This window comes from Marmota flaviventris, chromosome 3 (genome assembly GCF_047511675.1).
Source record: "Marmota flaviventris isolate mMarFla1 chromosome 3, mMarFla1.hap1, whole genome shotgun sequence".
Classification (NCBI taxonomy): Eukaryota; Metazoa; Chordata; class Mammalia; order Rodentia; family Sciuridae; genus Marmota; species Marmota flaviventris.
This window is the reverse complement of record NC_092500.1, coordinates 79544457-79568268: the sequence shown is the minus strand read 5'-3', so window position 1 is coordinate 79568268 and position 23812 is coordinate 79544457. Positions and strand designations below refer to the sequence as shown.

The 23812-nt window shown below is 35.6% G+C and overlaps 1 protein-coding gene across 3 annotated transcripts in view; it reads right to left on the bottom strand.

Annotated features, from left to right (window-relative positions):
* Dennd5b (DENN domain containing 5B) overlaps window positions 1–23812 on the bottom strand; it is a 182820-nt gene that overhangs the window by 53694 nt on the left and 105314 nt on the right. For all 3 annotated transcript variants that reach the window (XM_027934152.2, XM_071610002.1, XM_027934153.2), the window contains 4 exons: window positions 18831–19367; window positions 15168–15399; window positions 10578–10728; window positions 4293–4386 (listed from right to left, as the gene is read on the bottom strand). In XM_027934152.2, coding sequence (XP_027789953.1) covers window positions 4293–4386; window positions 10578–10728; window positions 15168–15399; window positions 18831–19367 — 1014 coding nt within the window. The remainder of the gene's footprint in view (window positions 1–4292; window positions 4387–10577; window positions 10729–15167; window positions 15400–18830; window positions 19368–23812) is intronic.

The window sequence follows — 23812 nt, the reverse complement described above, 5'->3', positions numbered from 1 at the left end:
CTGGTTAATAAATTTTCATCCAAAAAAAAAAAAAAAAAAAAACAAAAAAAATCCAAAAACAAAACTACACAACTAGTGTAGAACATGTGCACACTATGTTGCCTTCTTTCTATGCTATCTGAAAAACTCCCATCTACATATCTCATGTTTGTATCAGAATCACAGGGCAGAATTTCCAAAAGACCCAAGTGTTTTGGGACCATATTTAGAGAATAGCTAGACTACATTATATAGTAAAACTAGTAGTTTGCTGCAGGGAGAGTGAGCAAGATAGTGGTTGCAAGCCAGCATATCCACACATCCTCCCATGGGCACATATGTGACAGCAATCCTTACTATATTAAGGGGAGAATTTTTTTTTGTACCAGGAATTGAACTCAGGGGCACTCAACCATTGAGCCACATCCCAGCTCTATTTTATGTTTTATTTAGAGACAGAATCTCACTGAGTTGCTCAGCGCTTCACTTTTGCTGAGGCTGGCTTTGAACTCGTGATCCTCCTGTCTCAGACTCCTCAGCCACTGGGAATACAGGTGTGTGCCACCACGCCCAGCTGGGGAGAATTTAATATGATAAAAGAAGATGTGTATAATCCTTTGAGTTCTTTAAATGTAAGAGTTTGTAGGTTTGATATATTTCCCCTTTGGAAGAAAATGAATCTAGTATATATGATAAAAATATTTTAAAAATCCCACTGATTAATAAAATAATGTTTCCTTTTCCCACTAATTATTTTAAGAAAGATTTAAAAATCAAATGAATTCTGCAAGCATTTAGTTCCCACAGCACTGATATATATTTTTTGCTTCAAATATTTTTGAGGTCAAAAAAAAAAGGGAAAATTGAGAATGAGAGAATTGTTATCAGAGAAGTTAAATACATAAAACAAGGTATATGGAGATATACTGAAACAAATAAATAAATAAATAAATATAGCAAATGAAAGCAGTTTCAGAATAATCAACCTGAGACACAGGGCATGAACCCTGTGTAAGAATTATATTTGCATTTTCTATTGTTAATTGGAATACGTATTAAAATGAGTAGAAGGTTGGTAAAAACAAATGTTAACTGTTAAAATTTAAAGAATCCTTTCCCCACCCCCAGAGTTCATAGCTAATTCTTAGGATTTTTGTGTTAATAATAACGTTCAATATTTCCATCCTTACGCAAATATAGAGAGAACCATTCTAAAAAAGTGTTAAGTACTAAACTAGCTAAGGATGAAATACACCAGCTAGAAGAAAGGGAATGAGAACATGGTCAGGTAAGAGGCTGGGAAAAAGCCTCCAGCATTTCTTTTTCCTGAAATATATTTAAAAATTCTGGAATAAATCTAAATTAAGCACTATTAATTTATGTGTTGTTTTATATAAAAGAACACAAGCCAGATGGGGGCTATTCTTTGAGTGACCATATCTCTGAGCATCCAGCACATGGGGTAGGTGTACATATTAGTCAACAGTGGGCCTCATACAGCCATTTGCAAAATCTCCTTCTGGAGCCACAGAATTAGCCACACCTCATGGATCTACAAAGAAAGGATACAGGGATGCCAAGAGGCCTCTTCTCATAGCAAGAAGGGAGGCTATTTCTGCAATTCAAAAACAGAAAACATCTTTAAAGTAAATGAATGATAATAAAAATAGCAGCTGGAAAAAGATTTTGTTTTTTATTAACAGCAATTAAACTCAGGGTACTCAACCACTGAGCCATATCCCCAGTTCTTTATATTTTTTATTTTGAGACAGGGTCTCACTGAGTTGCTTAGGGCCTTGCTAAATTGCTGAAGCTGGCTTTGAACTTTAGATCCTCTTGCTTCAGCCTCTTGAACAGCTAGGATTACAGGCATGCGCCACTTTGTCTGCTTATGTATTTTGATGTATTTTGAGATGAAAATAGAGAAGAAAGAAACTTTTCACAAGGAATGTTTTTATTATAAAATCGGTTTCTCTATGGGGGAAAGAAATTCCAGATTTCTTTGGGATTCCTATTGTGCTTTTTAATTTTGTCAAACATAAGCAAAAAGCTGCTAGGAAATACCTAATGAAAACATATCCTATTATTCAATAAACATCAAACTAAGTGTCTTTCTTCCTTCTTAATTTTGGTACTGTCAATTCCAGGGGTGCTCTACTACTGAACTTCATTCCCAGCTCTTTTTTTAAGTTTTATTTTGAGACAGGGTCTTGCCAAGTTGCCAGGGCTGGCTTCTAATTTGCAATCTTCCTGCTTCAATCTCCTGAGTCACTGGGATTACAGGCATGAGCCGCTGTGCCTGGCTATTGTTTTTTTTTTTTTAATTAGATATTTATGGTTATATGCAGTAGTTGGGTTCATCCCAACATACTCAGACCTAAGTGTTCTTTAGTACATGCTTTCCTTAAATTTTCTAATAAACAAACACTCTATCCTTTTAATTGGTGCTGAACTAATGAAAAGAAGACCATTGTTAAATAAATCTAAACTCATGAAATAATGTGGAAAAAAATACAAGCAAGAGTCCTAAATTACTTGTGCCCTCAGGTGAATTGTGGTTAGTGCATCCTGGTGTGTGTGGTTAATGGAAAGAGACTCCTGGCCTGAATGTCAGAAGTCCTGGGCTAGATGCCTAGCTGTGCCCCTTTTAGTCAAATTATGTCAAGTGGATAAGCCAACCTCAAATATGACCCTTCATGCTAAAATTCTGTATTTATGACTGAATTTTCTGACAACATATAGACCAGGAAAATAAATCAATTTAATTCTGTGGAGATAAAGTCTAGAAAAAGAAAAGCTGAAATTCAATCACTTCTGCACTTCTGGAAAATACTTACACGAGAATCTGTATTTAAATTTTACATGTATATATGTGTACATATGTGTGTGTGTGTATTTTTTTTCTTTTTTTTTTTTTTTGTATAGGTGAGTGAATCCAGGGGTACATAACTACTGAGCCATATCTCCAGCCCTTTTTTGTATTTTATTTAGAGGCAGGGTCTCACTGAGTTACTCAGGGCCTTGCTAAATTGCCGAGGCTGCCTTTGACTGGTGATTCTCCTACTTCAGCCTTCCAAGCTGTTGGGATTACAAGTGTGTGCTACCACAATTTCCAATATAATTTCAAAAAACTCTCCACTGACTAGGGATTTGAATAATCAGTTCTACTATTAATAGGACAGAATTACTTGTATTGGCACACACCAGTACAAAAAGGCACCAAACACAAGAGAAAGCAGAGAGCGAAATGGAGAGGCTGAGAGTTTACTTCACAAAGTGATGTGAGGCATTCTAGAACTATGTGCACTCACACGTGTATCATTTCAAGCAACACCAAAGACAAAATTTGGGAACATTTGGTGAAGCACTTTCAGGCAAAGGACATACCAGGCAGCACTCAGAGAAGGACTTTTTAGGAAGCCGTGCAGGAGGAGGTGGGCCCTGATCCCACTCCCAGAATGCCATGGAGTTCTGACAGACCAAAAGTTCCCCGGAAGGCTAAGAGGATGGAATAGTGCCAGTGATAGAAAAGCGAAAAAAAAAAAAAAAAAAAGAAAAAAAAAAGGATGGGGGGAGAGAGACAAGCAAAACAAGCATGCATATGATAAAATCATAGCAAAAGAGAGGGGGAAAGAAGAAAATACAGTAGCAAAAGAAAAGCACAGAACAGGAGATGCTTCAGTTCTTAAGAAAATGTTTAATTTAATCACATATGTACGAACACACCAACAAAAAGTGACAGATGTTTGGAACGACTGTTTTCTGCTTAGTTTAAAAAAAATAGTTAACAGGTTTGCTGATTGCATTTTTCTTTTGATCACAGAAAGAGTCAAAACTTACATTATTCAAATGTATAATACAGTTTTATTTTCAAAGACTACAAACAAAACCTTTGGATCTTAATTTAAAAGTAGTTTAAACACTTTTATGGTGGTGTCACTAAGCCAGGGACAAAGCATACATCTTTACTTACTAAATTTAAATTATATTTGAAATTTAGAAATGTCTGTTTCTGGCAATTTTTTTTCTCTATAGGAGACCAAATGACCAAAAATATAACCTAAACACAGTCTTACTTGATGTAACACACAAAAGACTTCTCTTAGTGCCCTATTTCAGATGTATGGAAATTACAAATATGGAAAAAAGGTATTTTCTGGTACAAGTCAGTACAAAAAGATTAATATTTTAAAATATAACTGAACTGTTTTTTTAAAAGAACATGAAAGAATTTGCACAATGACACCTGCTGGCTTATTAAGCCTAGTTCCTGGCTCTTGCATCCTGACACAACAGGCAGGCAGCCCACATACCTCCCTCAAGTCGTTGTCCAGTCCAATGTGCTCGGAATGCTGGCGAAGGCGCTCTTTCCTGCGCTGTGTGGTGGCGCTCCGACTTACCCAGCGACTAAAAAAATAACCACACCCCAGAGGGTATAGATTAAGACAACAAGCTAAATAAAAACATGTAGTCTTTATCTTTAAAATAAAAATAATGAATTGTTCCACACAGCTGATGATAATTGTTTTTAAATTAATTCTTTAAAAACATATAATAGGTTTAAGATACAATTAAAATACCATAAGATTTACCTATTTAAAGAATACAATGCAATGGTTTTGCTATATTCACAGATAATATACAACCATTATCACAATCAATGCTTTTTAACAACTGAGGTTAAAAAGGGATCAAGGGTCAAAAGGGTTGGGGGTGTAGCTCAATCATAGCACTTGCCACTTGCCTAGCATGTATAAGGCCTTTGGTCTGAGTCCCAATACAACAACAAAAAAGAGTCAGTACATGTTAGACATATATATACACACACACAATGACAAATCTGTTCTTACTTGAGTCTTTGACTATGTTAAACATATAAGAGATGCCTCTGTGTACTCAAAGTAAATATTACAGGTATTTTTTTAATACAAAGGAGAATATTCTCATTTCAAAATTTATAATTATTTAATTCTAGTGTTCTAAAAGAACAAAAGAAATTCATGAGATTTAACCTTTTTAAAGGAATAGCTTCCTTTTTATTTTTTTGTTTTTAATTTAAATTTTTTCTTTTCCTTTATTTTTTTTTAAAAGGAACAGCTTTCTAAAATTAAGATTCCAAGAAATAAGAAGTGAGCCCTCATCTCTAAAGTCTAAGAGTTAGATTAAATGACCACTGTGATTCCTTATAGCTGTAAAATTGTATGACTGTGTTTCTGTGAAAAGGCAGGCTGTATTTATCAGATATCTCGGGAAAATTATATATGTGTGTGTGTCTATACATACACACACACACACACTCAATACCAAAATGGGCAGAAAAATGCGTTGGAAATAAAATCTAAACTCTTTCCCATGGTCTCTAAAATTAAACAGCCAGGCCTTTCTTTCTGACCTTACCTCATGTCACTTTCCCCTCAACTGACCAATTTTTAATATAGTGATTTTCATTCTGTTACTAAATGCTTTATTAATAAAATTAATGCTAGTTCTATAATAGTTTCCTCTGGTACTGAATTGCTGGTATCCAAATTGTATTTCAGTTTTAATACTCTAATTTTATTACCTTTGCTTTTAGTTAGTAATGATTTAACAATTAACATGTTCTGGGTGGTGTGAGCATCTTAAAGAAATATTATAATGTTTCCCTTATTCAAAGGTACTTTTGTGGCCACTCTAGCTATCTAAAGACTATAGATCAGTTTATAAAATGCAAAATACGCAGCTATATCATCCTCAATCTTTTACCTCAATCATCTTTATTCAGAGAAGAATTTGGAACATGGCCAAGTTTTCTTTCCAAGAAGGGAAAACACAAAGACTACAGAGACAACCTAACCTTACAATTCTGAAAGCCCCCTGAATCAAAATAACTTTGCTCCCACTCCAATTTAACCAAAACCAGAACATCATACTAAATCAAGTGACCATCCAAGACTCTTGCACCTCAGAAATCTTAACCTCTACTATCTTACCATCTCTTGTTACATTAGTTCTTCCTTGCCTTGATTCCCAAGTAGAACCCCTTTTGTGTTTTCTCTTCTTTCTGTTCTGAGCCTAAATCCTTGGGGAAAGCACCTAAACTTCTCCACACTAACACCCTCTCCTCTGTAATGATCATTTCCTTTCTATTTAACCTACTGGAGGGAGCCTCAAATCCTGAATGAATGCTATTGTTATGGTTTACACTTGAGGCGTACCCTAAAAGCTCATGTAGCTCATCTGTGAGACAATGAAAAAAGTTTAGAGTTGAAATGATTGGTTTATGAGAGCCTTAACCTAATCAGTGCATTAATCCATTTTAATTGATTAACTGGGTGGTAATTCTTGGCAGGTCAGTGTGGCTGGAGGACTTACATCACTAAGGGCATGCCCTTGTGATTTATATTTTTCTCCTAGTGAACAGAGAACTCTCTTTCTGCTTCCTGATTGTCATATACTGAGCTGCTTTTCTCTACTACTCCCTTCTGCCATGATGTCCTGCCTTATCTCTGGCCCAGAGCAAAGAAGTAAGCCATCTATGGACTGTAACCTCTGAAACAATGAGCCCCAAATAAAATTTATTCCTTTTATGTTGGTCTTGTCAGGTCTTTTGATCACAGCAAAGAAAAAGCTAACTAAAACAACTACCCTTACTTCCCTATTCCCTAGTCTCATATTAGTTTGTTGATTTCCTAAATGAATTCCCATAAATCATTATGTCTGCTCTTTATTAATTATCTCTTATCCCCCTCAAAGACTATTGTACAACTTTTCATTTCATCTAAGTACCACCTCTCAATTGATCAAAGTAACATAAAATCTAATTCTTTTTTTTTCGGGTACAAGGGATTGAACTCAGGGGCACTCGACCACTGAGCCACATCCCCTGCCCTATTTTATATTTTATTTAGACACAGGATCTCACTGAGTTGCTTAGTTTTTGCTGAGGCTGGCTTGGAACTCATGGTCCTCCTGCCTCAGTCTCAGGAGCCGCTGGGATTAGAGGCATGTGCCACTGCACCCAGCCACAAAATCTTTTTTTTTTTTTTAACACAAAATCTAAAACTTATTTTTAGAACAACTAAACCACATAAATAGCTGTTGAATTTATACAATATAAGGGAAGTGATGAACATATATTAAGAAACAAAATGTATAAAGTCCTAGATGTAGATCTTTGACATAAGAGTTCTTGACAATAGCCCTGAAGCAAAAAAGGTCAGTCTAAGACAATAAAATTTGTTTAGGGATTAAAACAATTAAGGCTAAACTGGGTGTGGTAGCATATGTCTATAATCTCGGATATTGAGGAGTTTGAGGAAGAAGAATTGAAAGTTTAAGGCGAGCTCAGGCAATTTAGAAAGATCCTGTCTCAAAATAAAATTGAAAAAAAAGTTGGGGGAGGGGGCTGAGTGTGTGGCTCAATGGTACAGCACTTGTCTTGCATGTGCAAGGCCCTGGGTTTGATCTCTAGCACTGAAAAAAAAAAAAAAAAATAGGGCTAGGGGGCAGGGTAGTCCAAATAAAATAAAAATATGAAACAATATAAATACTAGCTAATAAGCTTAAAATGAAGAAGCAAAATGAAAATGGTAGAACATTTTCCTTGGTAAGCAAAAGTGGAAAAGGCTTTAGGAAAACAAAATTATAAAGATTAACCTATATAATATAACTAGCTCTTACTATGAGCTCTGAGGGACAAAAATGTCCTACTTAACTTTGTTTTTAAAATGGGGGAAATAAGCACTGCTTAAGAAAATTATTATAAAGTCCAGACATTCCTGGTCTTAAGTAATTTATTCATTCCTTGCATTATTAAGCATTTTAAAAAAATATTAAAAAAAATTTTTAGTTGTAGTTAGACATAATACCTTTGTTTTATTTATTTTTATGTGGTGCTAAGGATCGAACCCAGGACCTTGCACACACTAGGCGAGCGGTCTACTGCTGAGCCACAACCAGAGCCCATATTAAACATTTGTTAGTAAGTATAATTTTACCACTGATGATCACAATTGCTGAAATACTTAAGACCGCTTGTTTCTGTCTTGGAAATAGTATATTAAATTCTAACAAATATTACTATATATTCATCCATCCAAATAAATCTCTTATACTCCAATACATACATTGGTACAGTATTTATTAATCTAAACCAAATGTTATCAGCACACATTACAAAGATAATTTACTGTTTTCCTCTTTCTTGACCAATAGAATCATGATAAGCATCTTGGGGAATAAAAACAAAAACTTCTGCAACACAGCTCAGCAGATCATCTGATAGGTAGAAACACCACACTTTTAAGTACCTTGTTTCACTACTTGCCTTCTGAAAATTCAGGTGGCAGTGCCACTTCATTGTGAGTACCTAGTTTTTTCTTTCTGGAACTGTGGATTGAACCCAGGGTTCAAACACTAAGCCACATTCCCAACCCTTTTTATTTTGAGAGGAGGGTCTTGCTAAATTGCTGAGGTTGGCTTTGAATTTATGATCCTCCTGCCTTTTCCTCCCAAATTGCTGGGATTATAGGGGGGATTACAGGTGTGCACTACCACACCCAGCTGTACCTAGTTTTTTACTTCAGTCTTCTATCCCATTTTTTCCCACTGCTTGGCTCCTTTATACTTTTTTTCTGAGCCTCTTTAATAAGGAGATCACAGATGCTGTAGAAGTATAGAATATTTTCACATGAGAAAAGTGGCAAATAATTTCAGTTCCTCCAAGGTTCCCAAGCTGAAGAATGAAGTCAACATACTTTATATACAAACAGAGATACATGTCGTATATGTGTGTATTAAGAATTGTAATGCAAAAAAAAAAAAGAAAAAAGAACAGTGTTACCTTAGATTAGGTAGAGGGAAGTGAAAGAAGGGGAAGGCAGAGGATGTGGGGATAAGAAAGACAGTAGAATAAAACAGACATCATTACTTTATGTATGTATGTGACTGTATGACCAATGTGATTCTATAATAAGCATACTCAGAAGAATGAGAAATTATATCCCACTATGTATATGATATATCAAAGTATTCAAGTGCATTCTACTGCCATATATAACTAATTAAAACAAATAAAAAATTAAAAAAATGAAGTAAATTCTAATACTGCTATTTCAATTCAATGCTCACTCTTTCCAACTTATAGCATATCTATTAATATTCTTTTCTTCCTTTCTTCTAAACCTCTTATTATTCACTTGATAATAAAATAATAGTATTCACTTATAATCAAGAACTTACCTAAACCCAAATATTATAATTGTTTTCAGTTCTTTTTTTTTTTTTGGCAGTGCTGAGGCTCAAACTCAGGGTTTCACACATACGAGGCAAGTACTCTACCACTGAGTATACCTCAAGCCTTCTTCTTCTTTTTTTTTAAACCTTTTTTTAGTTGTAGATGGACACAATACCTTTATTTTATTTATTTATTTATTTTTAATGTATTTTTTTAATGTTGTGCCTGGGATCAAATCCAGTGCCTCACGCATACTAGGCAAGCGCTCTACCACCAAGCCACAACCTCAGCCCTCAAGCCTTCTTTTTAAAATTCTAACTATATTTAGATATTTTCTGAATGGTCTCATCTACCATAAATGATAGGGTTTATCTTAATTTTTGCTTTGTAATTTTTTTGTACTTGATACCAAAAGATGGTATATGAACTAAATCATGTTCCCCACAATGGTATGCTGAAGTCTTAATCCTGGGTACCTACGAAATGACTATATTTGGAAATAAGTCTTTGCAGATGTAATCAAGTTAAGATAAGGTCATTAAGGAGTGCCCCAATTGCATGTGACTGGTGTCCTTATAAGAGGAGGAAAATATGGATACAAACATAGAAAGAAGATGAACATGAGAAGACAGAGACTGGGGTTATGTTATTACGAGCCAAGGAGCTACTGGGGCTACGAAAAGGTGGTAGAGGGGCTGGGATTGTGGCTCAGTTGGTTTTGTGATTGCCGGGCATGTGTGAGGCCCTGGGTTCAATCCCCAGCCCTGGGGGACTGGTAAGCGGGTAGGTGGAGTAGAAGGGTGTGGAAAGTAATAATCATCCCCTAAGAGTCCTGGGAGGTGGCAATAATCCTGCCAAAAACTTGATTTCAGACTTCTAGCTTCCAGAACTGTGAAAGCCACTAAATTTGTAGTATTTTGTTATGGCAGTCTAAAGAAACTAATATTTAGATGGTAAAGGTACAACTTTTAAAAATTCCATTAGATTGTATTAGCATTATATGTAAACAGACATTTAAAGTGTGGTCCAGGGTTTATAGAAAAAAAAAAAGGTATTCACTAGTACACTGTTCTTTTAAAAAAAATATTTATTTTTTAGTTGTAGTTGGACACAATACCTTTATTTCACTTATTTATTTTTATGTGGTGCTGAGGATCAAACCCAAGGTCTCGCATGTGCGAGGCGAGCACTCTACTGCTGAGCCACAACCCCAGCCCACTAGTACACAGTTCTTTGGGTGAAAAAAAGCCACCAAAATAGATTAATGTGATTTTTAAAAGAAGCCATCACATAGATAGAGTTTAATGGTGACAGGCTGCTTTAATCAGAGTTGCAAAACATCCCACCTTTCATCAACTAGTTAATTAAAAAAGGTGCTTACTTGTTATTGGTTGGTCCTGTTGCCAAGACATCAGACTGTAACTTTGGAAAGAACCCTTGCTCATATTTGCCTTGACCAATTTTCATATCAAGTAGATGTGGGTGGATTGCAGTGTGATCCATTTTCATCAGTCTTTGCTCAATTGATTGGGCTATAAGTTAAATATTAACAGATTAGAGATATTTTATTGCTAAACCTTCAAAAATAATGCTTCTTCAACTCATGCACATAGAGAATTCAATCATACTGACACTGTGAAACAGTTTTACCAATCCTCTTCAGAAATCATATCACATATATATAGAAAGGTTAATTTTAAATAAACATTAGATGATTAATTTTCATTACTTTCTTTGTCAAAAGTATGGTAGCTGGGTTGAAAAATCTGTAATTTAGTACTTAAACAATTTTATTAAAGTGGGATATTTAATATGCTTAACAAAAATGATTCTAGGTACAACATTAAAGAAAATATTGGCAAATAAAGTATTTTCTTGAGCTGAAAGACAATGTAAAGGGAAGGAAGGTGCAAGTATAGTAAGTAGTCTTGTTACTTTCTTTGTGTAAAGACTCATTAAATATTCATGGTTCTCCATCAATAAAAACAAGGAACTGTGTGAAGTTTATTACCTCACTTTTAGCAACATTCACATTCTTCATTAGTAAGAGTGATTTAGGAATGTTTATTAGATCAAGAAGGTAAAGCAGAGAAGTCAAATAAGCAGGCATTTAGAAAATGTCCAGAGAATAAGAAATTGTCCTTTTGGAGAATTAAAATAGGTCAAAATTAAAAGACAGGAATTATTCAACACTGTTGTGAAACACTTTAAATTTAGTAGTGTTGGAGAAAGTCTCAAAGACTCATAAAATAGAAAGTAATCTATTTTTACTGGTAAAACAAACAAAATCCTGATTTTTCTACCACTGAGCTATATCCCTAACCCATTTTAAAAAAATATGTATCTTTTAGTTTTAGGTGGACATAATATCTTTATTTTTATGTAGTACTGAAGATTGAACCCAGTGCCTCATGCACGCTAGGTGAGCACTCTACCACTGAGCCACCCAGCACCCTAGCCCATTTTTTGAATTTTGAAAAAGGGTCTTGATAAGTTGCCAAGGCTGGATTCAAACTTGCTATCCTCCTGCAAGTAAGCTGGGACAATCCTGATCTTAAGTGTTTTTATCAACTGAATCTTCAAGAGAAAATATAAGAGATTAGGTCTCCAATCCTTTCATTAGAGATCACTAAAAAGTGATAATATGCAGTAACTGTGGCTGTGTGATAACTAGAGCAGACTATGGGAACTGCTGATCTTGTGACTTACAAAAACTAATAAGGTAACTAATAAGGTATTTCATAGAATTCATTTACTTTCCCCCTTTTCATTGCCAGTAGACTGAGTCCTGCTGGTTATTCCCCAAACATATTCTAAACTTTTTTTTTGGAGAGGAATTCATCTATGACACTTTGCATTCTTGTCAAAATAATACGCTTATTGCCACTGGCTCTACCTAAGCCAATTACTGGTGTTTATAGTGGTACTGGGATGCTGTATTGAAGTTAACTACTGCTCTCCATTGTTTAAACTTCAAAATATTAGACATTTACTTTAAGCTTCTCTAATTTTCCCTCACAAAAAGTATGAATTTATTCAAAACCTTGAATTGCACTGTTGTTTTTTTTTTTTTTTTTGGTGGTGGTGGAGTACCGGGGATTGAACTCAGGGGCACTTGACCACTGAGCCACATCCCTGCTCTATTTTGTTACTTTCTGCAATGTTACTTTTCAGTGATTATATAGCCAGTGAATACTGAACATTCAGAAATTATCAAATGCCTGCTTTGAGAGGTCAGGTTCTGTTGTTAGACTTTTAAAGATTTGTGCCAATACTGATTTGCAGTGGTTGGTAAAGAAAAAAAAAAAAACTGTATTACTATCCACTTCTTGTCTTTCTGCACAGAGATCATGAGGTTCTGGTGCCACAATATCAACAGAAGATAGCCTGTGCCTAAAGAGTTCACCTGCAAATCAAATTCTTTTTGGTTAGAGGCAAAACAATAGCAAAAGTATCCACATGTACGTGTACACACACACACACACACTGTCAAAGCCAAAAAACAGAATGAAACCTTAATACCCAATAAAAAATCAATGTCAACAATACCCCAATCTCAATTTGGGGGATGAGAACAATTTTACCTGATAAAGAAGTAACTGCACCATTTACGAGAGATTAGCAGTTATAGTCAGCTGTCTTTTACCTTTAAAAAAAAATTCTGATAAATTAAATTCCTGGGAGACTACTGCCTCAGCCTAATCTAGTTTTCATATATATGAAGTCTACAATACTACATTTTCAAAAGAGTTTTACGTAATTTCTGTGATGACAGTGGGAGTGCCAAATTCTGAGAGATTCTATTTTAATGAAATTCTGTTTTAATTGGATTTTTTAGAAGGACATAAATTAAGGAATTGGTGCTTAATTCCATTAAAAAAAAATATATATAAATTATATATATTTAGTTGTAGTGGACACAATTATCTTTATTTATTTATTTTTATGTGGTGCTGAGGATCAAACCCAGTACCTCACACATATGAGAGAAGTACTCTACCACTGAGCCACAACCCCAGGCCTATTTTAAAAGTTGTGTCAGTAAGAGAAGAAAGAGATTTGTTCAATAATTACATTTTGACATGGCTATTAAAACAATGGAAGTCATAATATTCTTTGGATAAGCACAGACAATTTCATTCTACCTCAATTTCTAGGAACACAGAGGTAATTGCTATTTTCTGAGGGGCTTCCAAGGATCTACCCTTATACATGGGAATATAACAGGGTGATGGTTCAGAGACCTTGATGGCACCATAAAAGATTATTTACTACTTCCTTTCTTAAATGTGATAAAACTATAGCATCACTACTTCTGATCTATTTAAATAATGTGGGAAAGGCAAACAAATAACAAGAATGACAAAGAAGCTCCACATTTGCTATCTCCCTTTTCTTTTCTTTTAAAGAGAGAGAGAGAGAGAGAGAGAGAGAGAGAGAGAGAGAGAATTTTAATATTTATTTTTTAGTTTTCGGTGGACACAACATCTTTGTTTGTATGTGGTGGTGAGGATCGAACCCGGGCCGCACGCATGCCAGGCGAGCGCGCTACCGCTTGAGCCACATCCCCAGCCCTGCTATCTCCCTTTTCTTTGGCAGAAAATTTGCTCTCAAGCAATTCCTACATTTGAAAGGAAAAATAAAAAGGAAAGGGCACTCGGGTGATAGATTTCTGTTTATTTGGCAAAGAATGGGTTAGGAACCAGGCAAAAATGTATAAAATTACATGGATTGGTACATTTCAGTTTTTTCTTTTTTTGGGGGGCGTGGGGTGGTACCAGGGGTTGAACTCAGGGGCACTTGACCACTGAGCCACATCCCCAGCCCTATTTTGGATTTTATTTAGAGACAGGTTCTTACTGAATTGCTTAGCACCTCGCTTTTGCTGAGGCTGGCTTTGAACTCATGATCCTCCTGCCTCAGCCTCCCAAGTCACCAGGATTACAGGCATGTGCCACCATGCCCAGCCGGTCACATATTTTTTAAAAATATTTATTTTTTAGTTGTAGCTGGACACAATACCCTTATTTTATTTTATTTATTTATTTTTATGTGGTGCTGAGTATCTAATCCAGGGCCTTGCATGTGCTAGACAAGTGCTCTACTGCTGAGCCACAACCCCAGCCCCTGTCACATAGTTTTTCATTAACTGGAATAACTAACAAGGAGTAAAGCTTTAGGTGCTAGAATCAGCCAAACCTGGATTCAAACTATGGTTCCACCAAGAACTATGTAACTATAGGCAAATTCCTAAATGTCAGTTTTCTCAGCTATAAAATGAGGACAGAAATAAAATAAAATAAAAAATAAGTTTGCCTATACCTCCTTGTTGTTAAGCTCAATGCAAAAATGCATGTAAAACACTTGGTCTATAGTAGGTAAACACTGGCTGTTAATAATTGCTAAGCAAAACTGGCCAAGATTCATAATTCTATGAGGGGAAAAACTGGTGTCAGGGATCAAAGAATTTCTAATTTGAATGTAAAAATCCAGTGATTTAATCTCAATAAATGAAGCTATATAATTAATGGTACTAGTAAAGCAAATATACCATTTTAGTTATGCAAATTAGACAGCATCTCAGATTTGCCATTTTAAATTAATACTTACCTTTTCTTGAAAAAAGACAAAAGAGGTGAGATGTAAAAAGGCAATATCAATAGCAAGCTAGAAATTTACATTTTTTTCTACTAAAGCCATAAAGAGAATAAGAAAAAAAAACCACAGGAACCTCCTGGTTATACACTATTCAATTTATTATTGTTTTTCTTCTTTTGACTAAGGGAAGAGGACTGTCAAGCAGGAACAGGAAATCACAGAAATAGAAAACTATAGAAAGCACTTCTTGGTATAATAATCAAGATTAGCCATGGTATCTTAGACAGAAAATGGATTTTGTGGTATTTTAGACCAAGAATACGAAAAAAGAAATAATCATCGACTTTAATTTTAAAAGGCAAGGTAAATGTACCTGCTTCTTTTAAAGTGCTGCATTTCTGATATATAGATGTCCGTAAGGTGGGTGCCCTTCCATTGTACAATCTTATCTTCTCAATCCGAGAATCAAAGACTCGAAGCAAAGGATCTTTCTCTTCCCACTGAGACATAATTTTGTTATCAATAAAGGTGGCAAACATCTGTGTTTCAATGAAGCGTGAAAGAAATGGCAGATAAGGCTCAGGTTGGTCAGAAAGGAAAGAAGCCTGTAATGAAATAATTGGCAAATTATTACCATCACAATACTACATGACACATGGGATAATTATCTGTTGCTAAGGTTATTCTTTTTTAATCTTACAACTATAAAACTGACACATAAAATTAAAAAGTCCTTAAAATCCTACTCTTTATTCCTTTCTTACATGCTGATCCTAATGACCATTATGCAGACAAGAGGGCATCACTGGTAAAAGAGAGGGTTAAGTTGCTATATAATTGTCAATCATCCACTTCACTTACCATTAAATTTTGATCCCTCTCCCCAGTGAGTAGTTTCTTCTCCTTTCTATTCCTAGTTTATGCAATCCCATAAGGCAATGAGATGATTAACTGATGCAATGAGATATATATTAGCAATAATTTTTTTAAAATGACCACATAGAATTTGTGCTTATGGGTGAAATTCTTTTGTTTTTCAAGTGGATTCTTTTTAGGCTGTAACTCTTTTAACTCAAAATCAAACTGCTTGCAGACCTGTGTTGCAGTCTGGGGTTAAACTACTAAAAAAAAAAAAAAAAAAAAAAACCATTGCCTGAAAAATCATTATAAGCAAGCTTCTGGAAAACATATGCAACAAACTGCACTTTCATATTACTAGCTTGTTTAATGTGTGGAATGGTTCAATAAATTGTAATCAGTTTCTCATCTAAAGTATTCACTTCTTTCTGTTATTCTTCAGGTATATACATCTAGGAATTTTAGTCTCAGTTTGGTATTAGGGGAAATTTGGAAGTGAATTACTATTTCAGTCAGTGGGCTGGTTTTGCTTTACTTTCCTTTTGAGTAGATGAAGTATGGCACAAGCCAGAAGGCGAAAGATGAAAGGGTAAGTTCCAAATAAGGTTACTTTGTCTTTCCCTTTTTTGGGGTACTGGGATTGAATCCAGGGCCTCACATGTGTTAGGCAAGCACTTTACCACTGAGCTACATCACCAGCCTTTTTCTTTAAAAATTATTTTGACACAGGGTCTTGTTAAATTGCCCAGGCTGGCCTTGAACTTGCAATCCTCCTCTCTCAGCCTCCTAAATAGCTGGGATTACAGGCATGCACCACCATGCCTGGCCTAAGGTTACTATTCTTAATACTCATCAGCTTCTTTCTAGCATATTTTGCATTCTGAAATTTCCAAGGACTTTAAATACTTCCTTATAGAAATGTACATATCCAATCTTTGTACTTCCATAGTTCAGATGTTACTTACATAAATCCGAATGACTAGAGAAACATTCACAGTATCTCTAGAAATCAGCTCAATTCCTCAAAAGGCATTTTTTTGTTATTGTTGTTGCCAGGGACTGAACCCAGGCCTTTGTGCATGTGAAGCAAGCACTCTACTGAGCTACATTCCCAGCCCTCCTCAAAAGGCATTTTATAGATAAACATCAATTTTACTTTTTATAGGGCAAATAGTCTTTTTAAAAATAAAATGAGCCATATGTATCTGGCTTTTGAGTTTCAGACATCATAGACTACATACAATACTTAAGGTGGGGAAAAAAAAGACTTGGGTTGCAGAGCTAATATGTCTTACATACTAGCCTTCTGGAGTGCAACATGAAACTTTCACTTCTTAGGGGTAATATAAAGGCAATCTCACTTCTAGATTGAAGCGACATAAAACTTAAGAAAGAAGAAAGTAAAAAAATTAAAAAATAAAAAAGAAGGAAGAAAGTACCAGAGCTTGATTTAAGAATTTGAATTGCCCCAAGGATAAATTATGAATGTAACACAGATTAGTTCCAGGCTAGATAGGAAAAAGTATAGGAAAAAAGTTATGGTAAATGAGAAAGGAGTCTAAGAGTAGGAATACATTTGAAGAAGTAAAATTTCTTAAATTACAGAGTTTAAGCAAACTGGGTAAGGTGATGCATGCCTATTAATCTCAACTAGCTGGGAGGCAGAGGCGAGATTGATTCACAAATTTAAAGCCAACCCAGGCTATTTTACAAAACCCTGGCTTCTCAAAATAAGAAAAAAGGGCTAGTGATGTAGCTCAGTGGTTGAATGCTTACCTAGCAAGCTCAAACCCTGCCACCTTCACCTCACCCCAAAAGTTTAATGAAATGGAGTAAATCAGCAAATTCTGACATTCCTGGCATATTATTCTCCATCAGGAAAAAAAAAATTGATGAAATCAGAAAATATTCCATTCTACCTGTGTTTACACAAAATTTTAGTTAATACTTACTTGTCAGATGCTACAAGGCTGTACATTAGCCTCTTAGAGTGCATTAGCCCCTGTGGGAGGTCTTTCATGACCAAAAGATTCCACTTAGTGAGTGAACACCATGATTCATTTTTATAGCATTATTATGCCTCAGCAATCACACAGGCAGGGGCCTGAACTATACCCTAGTGACTTAAAGGAGTTAATGCACATCTCTAAGTGCTTTTGTCTGGGGGAGGAAAAAAAAACGTCTGAGGAATATGTAAAGAAAATCTGGTAGAAGAATACAGTAAACCTTAGGGAAAAAGCTTCAATAGGAGAATCAAAAGCAAGTGTCATTTTTTGTCTTTCTTTCCCCAAAACTTTGGAATAGTCTTAGACTAACAGTCATAAAACCTGATTTGTTCACTCTTTATCTCTTATGATCCTAAAATGAAAAAAAAATTGCCTTTTGAAACTAAATTATTTGTTACCTTTATATGGACACATTATGATCCCATTAAAGGATGAAGGTTAAATATAAGAACTGGGATTTCTTGGGCTGGGGTTGTGGCTCAGTGGTAGAGCATTTGCCTAGCATATGTGAGGCCCTGGGTTCAATTCTTAGCATCACATATAAATAAAAAGAATACAAGTATTGTGTCCATCTTAAAAAAAAGAGAGAATTAAGATTTCTTTATAAAGGAATAGCCTTCATTTGACTAGATTTGGTCATAAGGGTAAACAAAAGCCTTACAAGGTCAGGCAGTATTAACAGATTTGAAAAAGCTGTTTGGAGTTTCTATAATTTACCTGGATGCAGTAGCACATGCCTGTAATCCCAGTGACTCAGGAGATTAAGGCAGGAGGGATCACTAGTTCAAAGCCAGCCTCAGCAACTCAGTGAGACCCTGTGCAACTTAGCAAGACCCTATCTTAAAATAAAAAATAAAAAGGACTGGGGATGTGGCTTAGAGATTAAGTGCCCCTGAATTCAATCCCTGGTTAACTCCTACCCCTCAAAAAAGTTTCTATAATTTAAGCATTGTCAAAGTACAGAAAATTTTAAATTGAGATTATAGGTTATTTAACAGCCAGTCTTATAAGCTGGTTGGTTTGCCTTTTTGTAAAATTAGTGTAAAATATTGGTGACAGAAAGTGCTTAGTGGGACAGGAGAGGGGAAAATTTTGTGTTTAAAAAAAGTTAACAAAATCAAGTAATGTAATCAACTAAGAACCATAAAGAAGGAAAACTATGGCTCTTTTACTTTGTCAAAGTTCTGCATCTGTTCCCGGTTGGTCAGCCAGGATTCCATGTCCTGGGCAGTTTGAATCACAAATGCTTCATAATCAGCAAACATCTGTGTAAAGCGGTTAGCAAAGACCTCTCTCAGCTGTACATTCAGCTGGTAGTCCCTCAGTTCTGCCTCTTCACACTGCAGTTTTAAATCCTTTTCTTTTTCACCCAGAGAAGCAGACAGGTCCATTTTTTCCACAGTCACACCAGTCCTCTTGGCCAGAGCCTGCAAGCGGGCTATGGTTTCATTGCCCTTCAATAACTCATACATGCTGATATTATTAGTGGAGACATTGCCATTCTTCTTGTCATTGACCAAATCTTTCAGAACCAGATTCTTCAGTTTGGTGGCACTCTCACTGCAATGTAAGCTGCCCTCAGGAGGAATCCCAAATTGAAGAAGAACTTCAGAGAGCTCCTGGATAAAATCCACTTTATTGGGGAACTGTGGAAATTCTTCGGGCAATTCAATAAAATGGTTGTCAATGTCCACAAAGCACAAATTAGCCTGAAATAGAAAAAAGGAATACAAAGGTTAAATTTTATATCCAGAAATACTCTTGCCAACTATTATAAAGAAAAGCACAGATTATGCTGCATTTGGTTTTTTAAATTCTTACTTTTTCCCCTTATTATTATTAGTATTATTTTTAGGTACTGGGTATCGAACCCACGGGCACTCTGCCATTGAGCTATATATCTCGACCTTTTTTTTTTCCTTCTCCCCAGACAGGGTCTCACTAGTTGTCCAGGCTGACCTTGAACGTGTAACCCATCTACCTCAGCTTCCTGAATAGCTGGGATTACAGGCATGTATTACTACACCTAGATTATTTTTTTTTTTTTACAATGTCTTTTATGTTAACCATTTCAAGGTTCAATTTTTTGTGGTGCTGGGGATTGAACTCAGGATCACTAAGCACATTTGCTACCACCTACACTGAGCTACAACCCCATTCCCTGAAATTATTATTCTTTAAAAAATAATTTCTTTTGCCAGCATTTTTCCCTAGGTAAGTATTTGCATACCATATTTAATAATATTTTCATAATAATATTTTATAATAATTTCATAATATTTATTCATGAATAATTTTCTCTGGGTCTCAACAATTTACTATAATCTGACATGAATCTCTAATATTTGGCATTGATCAGGCATTCCTAAATGGGTAAAGGGACCCAGAGTTGCATGATCCTGCACATGAACATTATTGAGTAAAATGCTCATAATGAGCTTTATCATTCTTTGTCATTATTCCATTGCTTAAACAACATCTATAATTTAGAATACACAATAATTGCTAAAAATTAGAGTTCTAGTACCCACAAATGGATGAAACTGGCAAAGTTCAATGCAATTCACAGATAACCCACAAATTTTCACTTTAACAAAATTAGCTGAACTTTGCAGAACAGCAAAATCATTTTAGAGGTCATTAGACAAAAAAGCAGGAAGCAGGGACAGGGTTGTGGCTCAGTGGTAGAGCGCTTGCCTAGCATGCGTGAGGCACTGGGTTCGATCCCCAGCACCACATGGAAATAAACAAATAAAAGTATTGTGTCCATCTACAACTAAATATATATTTATATATATATTTATATATATTTAGGGCACCAAACAAGCAGGAAGCAGCTAGGTGTGGTAGCACATGCCTATATCCCCATGAATTGGGAGGCTGACACAGGAGGATTGCTAGTTCAAACCCAGCCTCAGCAACTTAGTGAAGCCCTAAGCAACTCAGCAAGACCTTGTCTGTAATTAAAAAAAAAAAAGGGTTGAGGATGTGGCTCGGTGGTTAAGCATTCCTAGGTTCAATTCCTGGTCACACACACACAATAAAAGCAGGAAGCAGAAAGAGGTGGGAGAAGCAAGTGCTTGGATAACCAGTGATTAATTAAATAATTTGACTCATGAGAAATAAGAAGAAATGTATTCTGTTTGCTTATACTCTAGATTTGAAATTTATTTCGACTAAAAGGCTTTTAATATATATAAACATTTTTCAAATAGATACAGTAAATTCAAGAGGCCAAATACCTGAATAAAATCCTGATTATCCCCTTGGGGACCTGGTAAACAGTATTTTTTACCTTTACTGTCCCATACTTTCTTGATCATAATGAGGTTATCAATGAAAAAGATGACTGAGCTCCTAGAATTGGGGGGGAGTAGAGAGAAGTGGGGAAAGCAAGGGCACCAAAGATGTAGCTCATCACATAAAACTGATTCCAATTACATCAACAATTGAACACAGAATATGTGTAAGCAAACAAAACAGGAAGCTTCATCTTGAGTTGAGTTTTCTCCTTTCCCATTAGGTAACCAAGGAGAGAATTCTTACTGTCTTCTGATCCCACATGGCAAGGTTAGATAAAAGGGTAAGTAAATAGTTGGGTCCTCCCCCCTCCCCTTTTTTAATATTTATTTTTTAGTTGTAGTTGGACACAATACCTTTATTTTATTTATTTTTATGTGGTGCTGAGGATCAAACCCAGGGCCTCGCACATGCTAGGCAAGCGGTCCACAGCTGAGCCACAACCCCAGCCCCCTTTTTCTTCTCTCTCTCTCTTTTTTTTTTTGGTTGTAGATTGACACAAATACCTTTATTTTTTCTTATTACTTATTTATTTTTATATGGTGCTGAGAATCGAACCCAGTGCCTCACATGTGCCAGTCAAGTGCTCTACCACTGAGCCACAGTCTCCCCTTTTTCCATTTTAATCCTTTTTTTTTTTTTCATGTGAGAGGACAGAAAGCTAAAAGTATAGTGACATTTCAAATTAAGCTCAATAAACCCCCAAGATTTCCTACTTCTATACAAAACTAAATAATAAAACTAGAGCCTAATATAACCTTTATAATCCAGTCCTTCAATTTTGCAGATGAAAAAATTGAGGCCCAAGAACTTGGGTAACTTCCTGGCACCTGCTCCAAATATGCATCCTCAAAACAGCCTGGGGGTTCTTTGTGATTATTTTTTTTCCCCTCATCTCCAATGTCAGTAGATTTCTCTAAATAAAGAGCTGAAATGTCAGATCTTGCTGAAGACAGTAGTGCTTCCTACAACTTTCTTTAAATCCACATCTTTATGTGTGTGTCTTCCATTTCTTGAAAGTAGGATACACTGAAAGACTTAGAGGCAGAAAGTAGGTCACCATATTCAAACAGATGATTCAATATCTTTAAAAATGGAAGAAAAAAATTCAATAACTTGCTAAGTGTTAACCAGTAACCTTTCTTTTTTATTTTATACTATCTCCTTCATTAATGCCCTCTAACTATCCTTTTCCATTCCTCTCCTCCTCCCATAAAGAGAGAGAATAAAACATTTTCTGACATAAAATTTAAAGCTTATTATGCTCACGGTATCAGTGCTGAACTGAGTGTGTTGTGCCGGTGGGAGTTCCGGCAACAGAGACTAGCCAGTCTTCATGCTCCCACAGAAGTCTCCCATGCCCTCCCCTACACCTGCTTGGAAGGGCCCAGAAGGCCCTTTGGGATTATTATCCCAAAGTAGAAATAGGAAATACAAATTTGTGTTATTAAAAATTATTGAAGAAAACAGTTATTTTTTCTAAAACAAATATGAATCCCACTAAATAATTTGACAAGTTGTTTCTTCTCTCTTAATACCATTAAATTTAAAAAAATTCTATTAGGAAAGCTCAAGAAGTATTACATACATGATAAAAAACAGACTCAAACCTCAATTTGACACTGTTTGGGGACTAAGTACTTTGTATATCTACTGATCAACATAACCCATAAATCTTCATGATATGTAATTAACTCAAATTAAAAGTGAAAAAAGTTCCCTCAAAAGTAAAAGGTCAGGGCTGGGGTTGTGGCTCAGTGGTAGAACACTCGCCTAGCATGTGTGAGGCCCTGGGTTCGATCCTCAGCACCACATAAAAATAAATAAATAAAATAAAGGTATTGTGTCCAACTACAACTAAAAATAAATAAAAAAAGTAAAAGGTCAAATAATTGAAGCTTAATTATTTCTTCTGTAAGTAGAAGCATCCTGATCTCCTCTATATATTCTTAGTTCATTTATTCCTGAGTATTTATTTAACCTGCCTGTGTGTTTTTGTTGTTGTTTTATCTTAAGTAAAAGTACAGCAAAGTTTATTAGAAGGGTGGGGAAAGATGGTCTCAAGGGAAGAAGCAGATATCTTGGAGAAGAAATTGACTAACCTGTGTTATTGATACTTAAATTTTTTTCTTATTGTTTTGGAAAGCTGAAATCACCTCGTTTATCTTGAAGCCCCCTACAATTCTACACAAATAGTGTCTGTTGAAACCCTCAGGTGATGGTCACTTGAGGGAACACCAAAGAGGTAGGCATGGGGGCTGGGGACATAGCTCAGTTGATAGAGTGCTTACCTCACATGCACAAAGCCCTGGGTTTGATCCTCAGCACCACACACACACACACACACACACACACACGTAGGCAGGAGCAGTAAATACTTAGGAATGTGAGCCGGGAGAAGCTTTCCTCAGGTTTATTTATAAGTGATCTAGGTTCTGAGTGTCTGAAATTAAGATGTCATGAGGATAAGCCAGAGGAGATCATTTAAAATTTTCTCCCCTGAGAATATAGCTCAATGGAAGAGAGCCTGCCTAGCATGAATGAGGCCCTGGGTTTGATCCCCAGCACCACAAATAAGAAAATAAAAATAAATAAATAAATAAAATATTCCCTCAGAATCTCAAGGCAAGGTACAACAAAAACAAGGTGGCAAAAGCAATTCTGTTCTCAGTTTTTATTTTTGTCTATCACTTTGAAGACGAGCAAAAACAGTTAAAAGTGAGGTAACATTCTATGCAGTTAATTTTCAGAGTTACATTCTTGAACACTCACTTTCCCACCCCGCTCCCTAAAAAATTATATAACAAATGGCTACTTGTGCCTATCATTTTGGAGTCATGGGGAAATGGAGTGG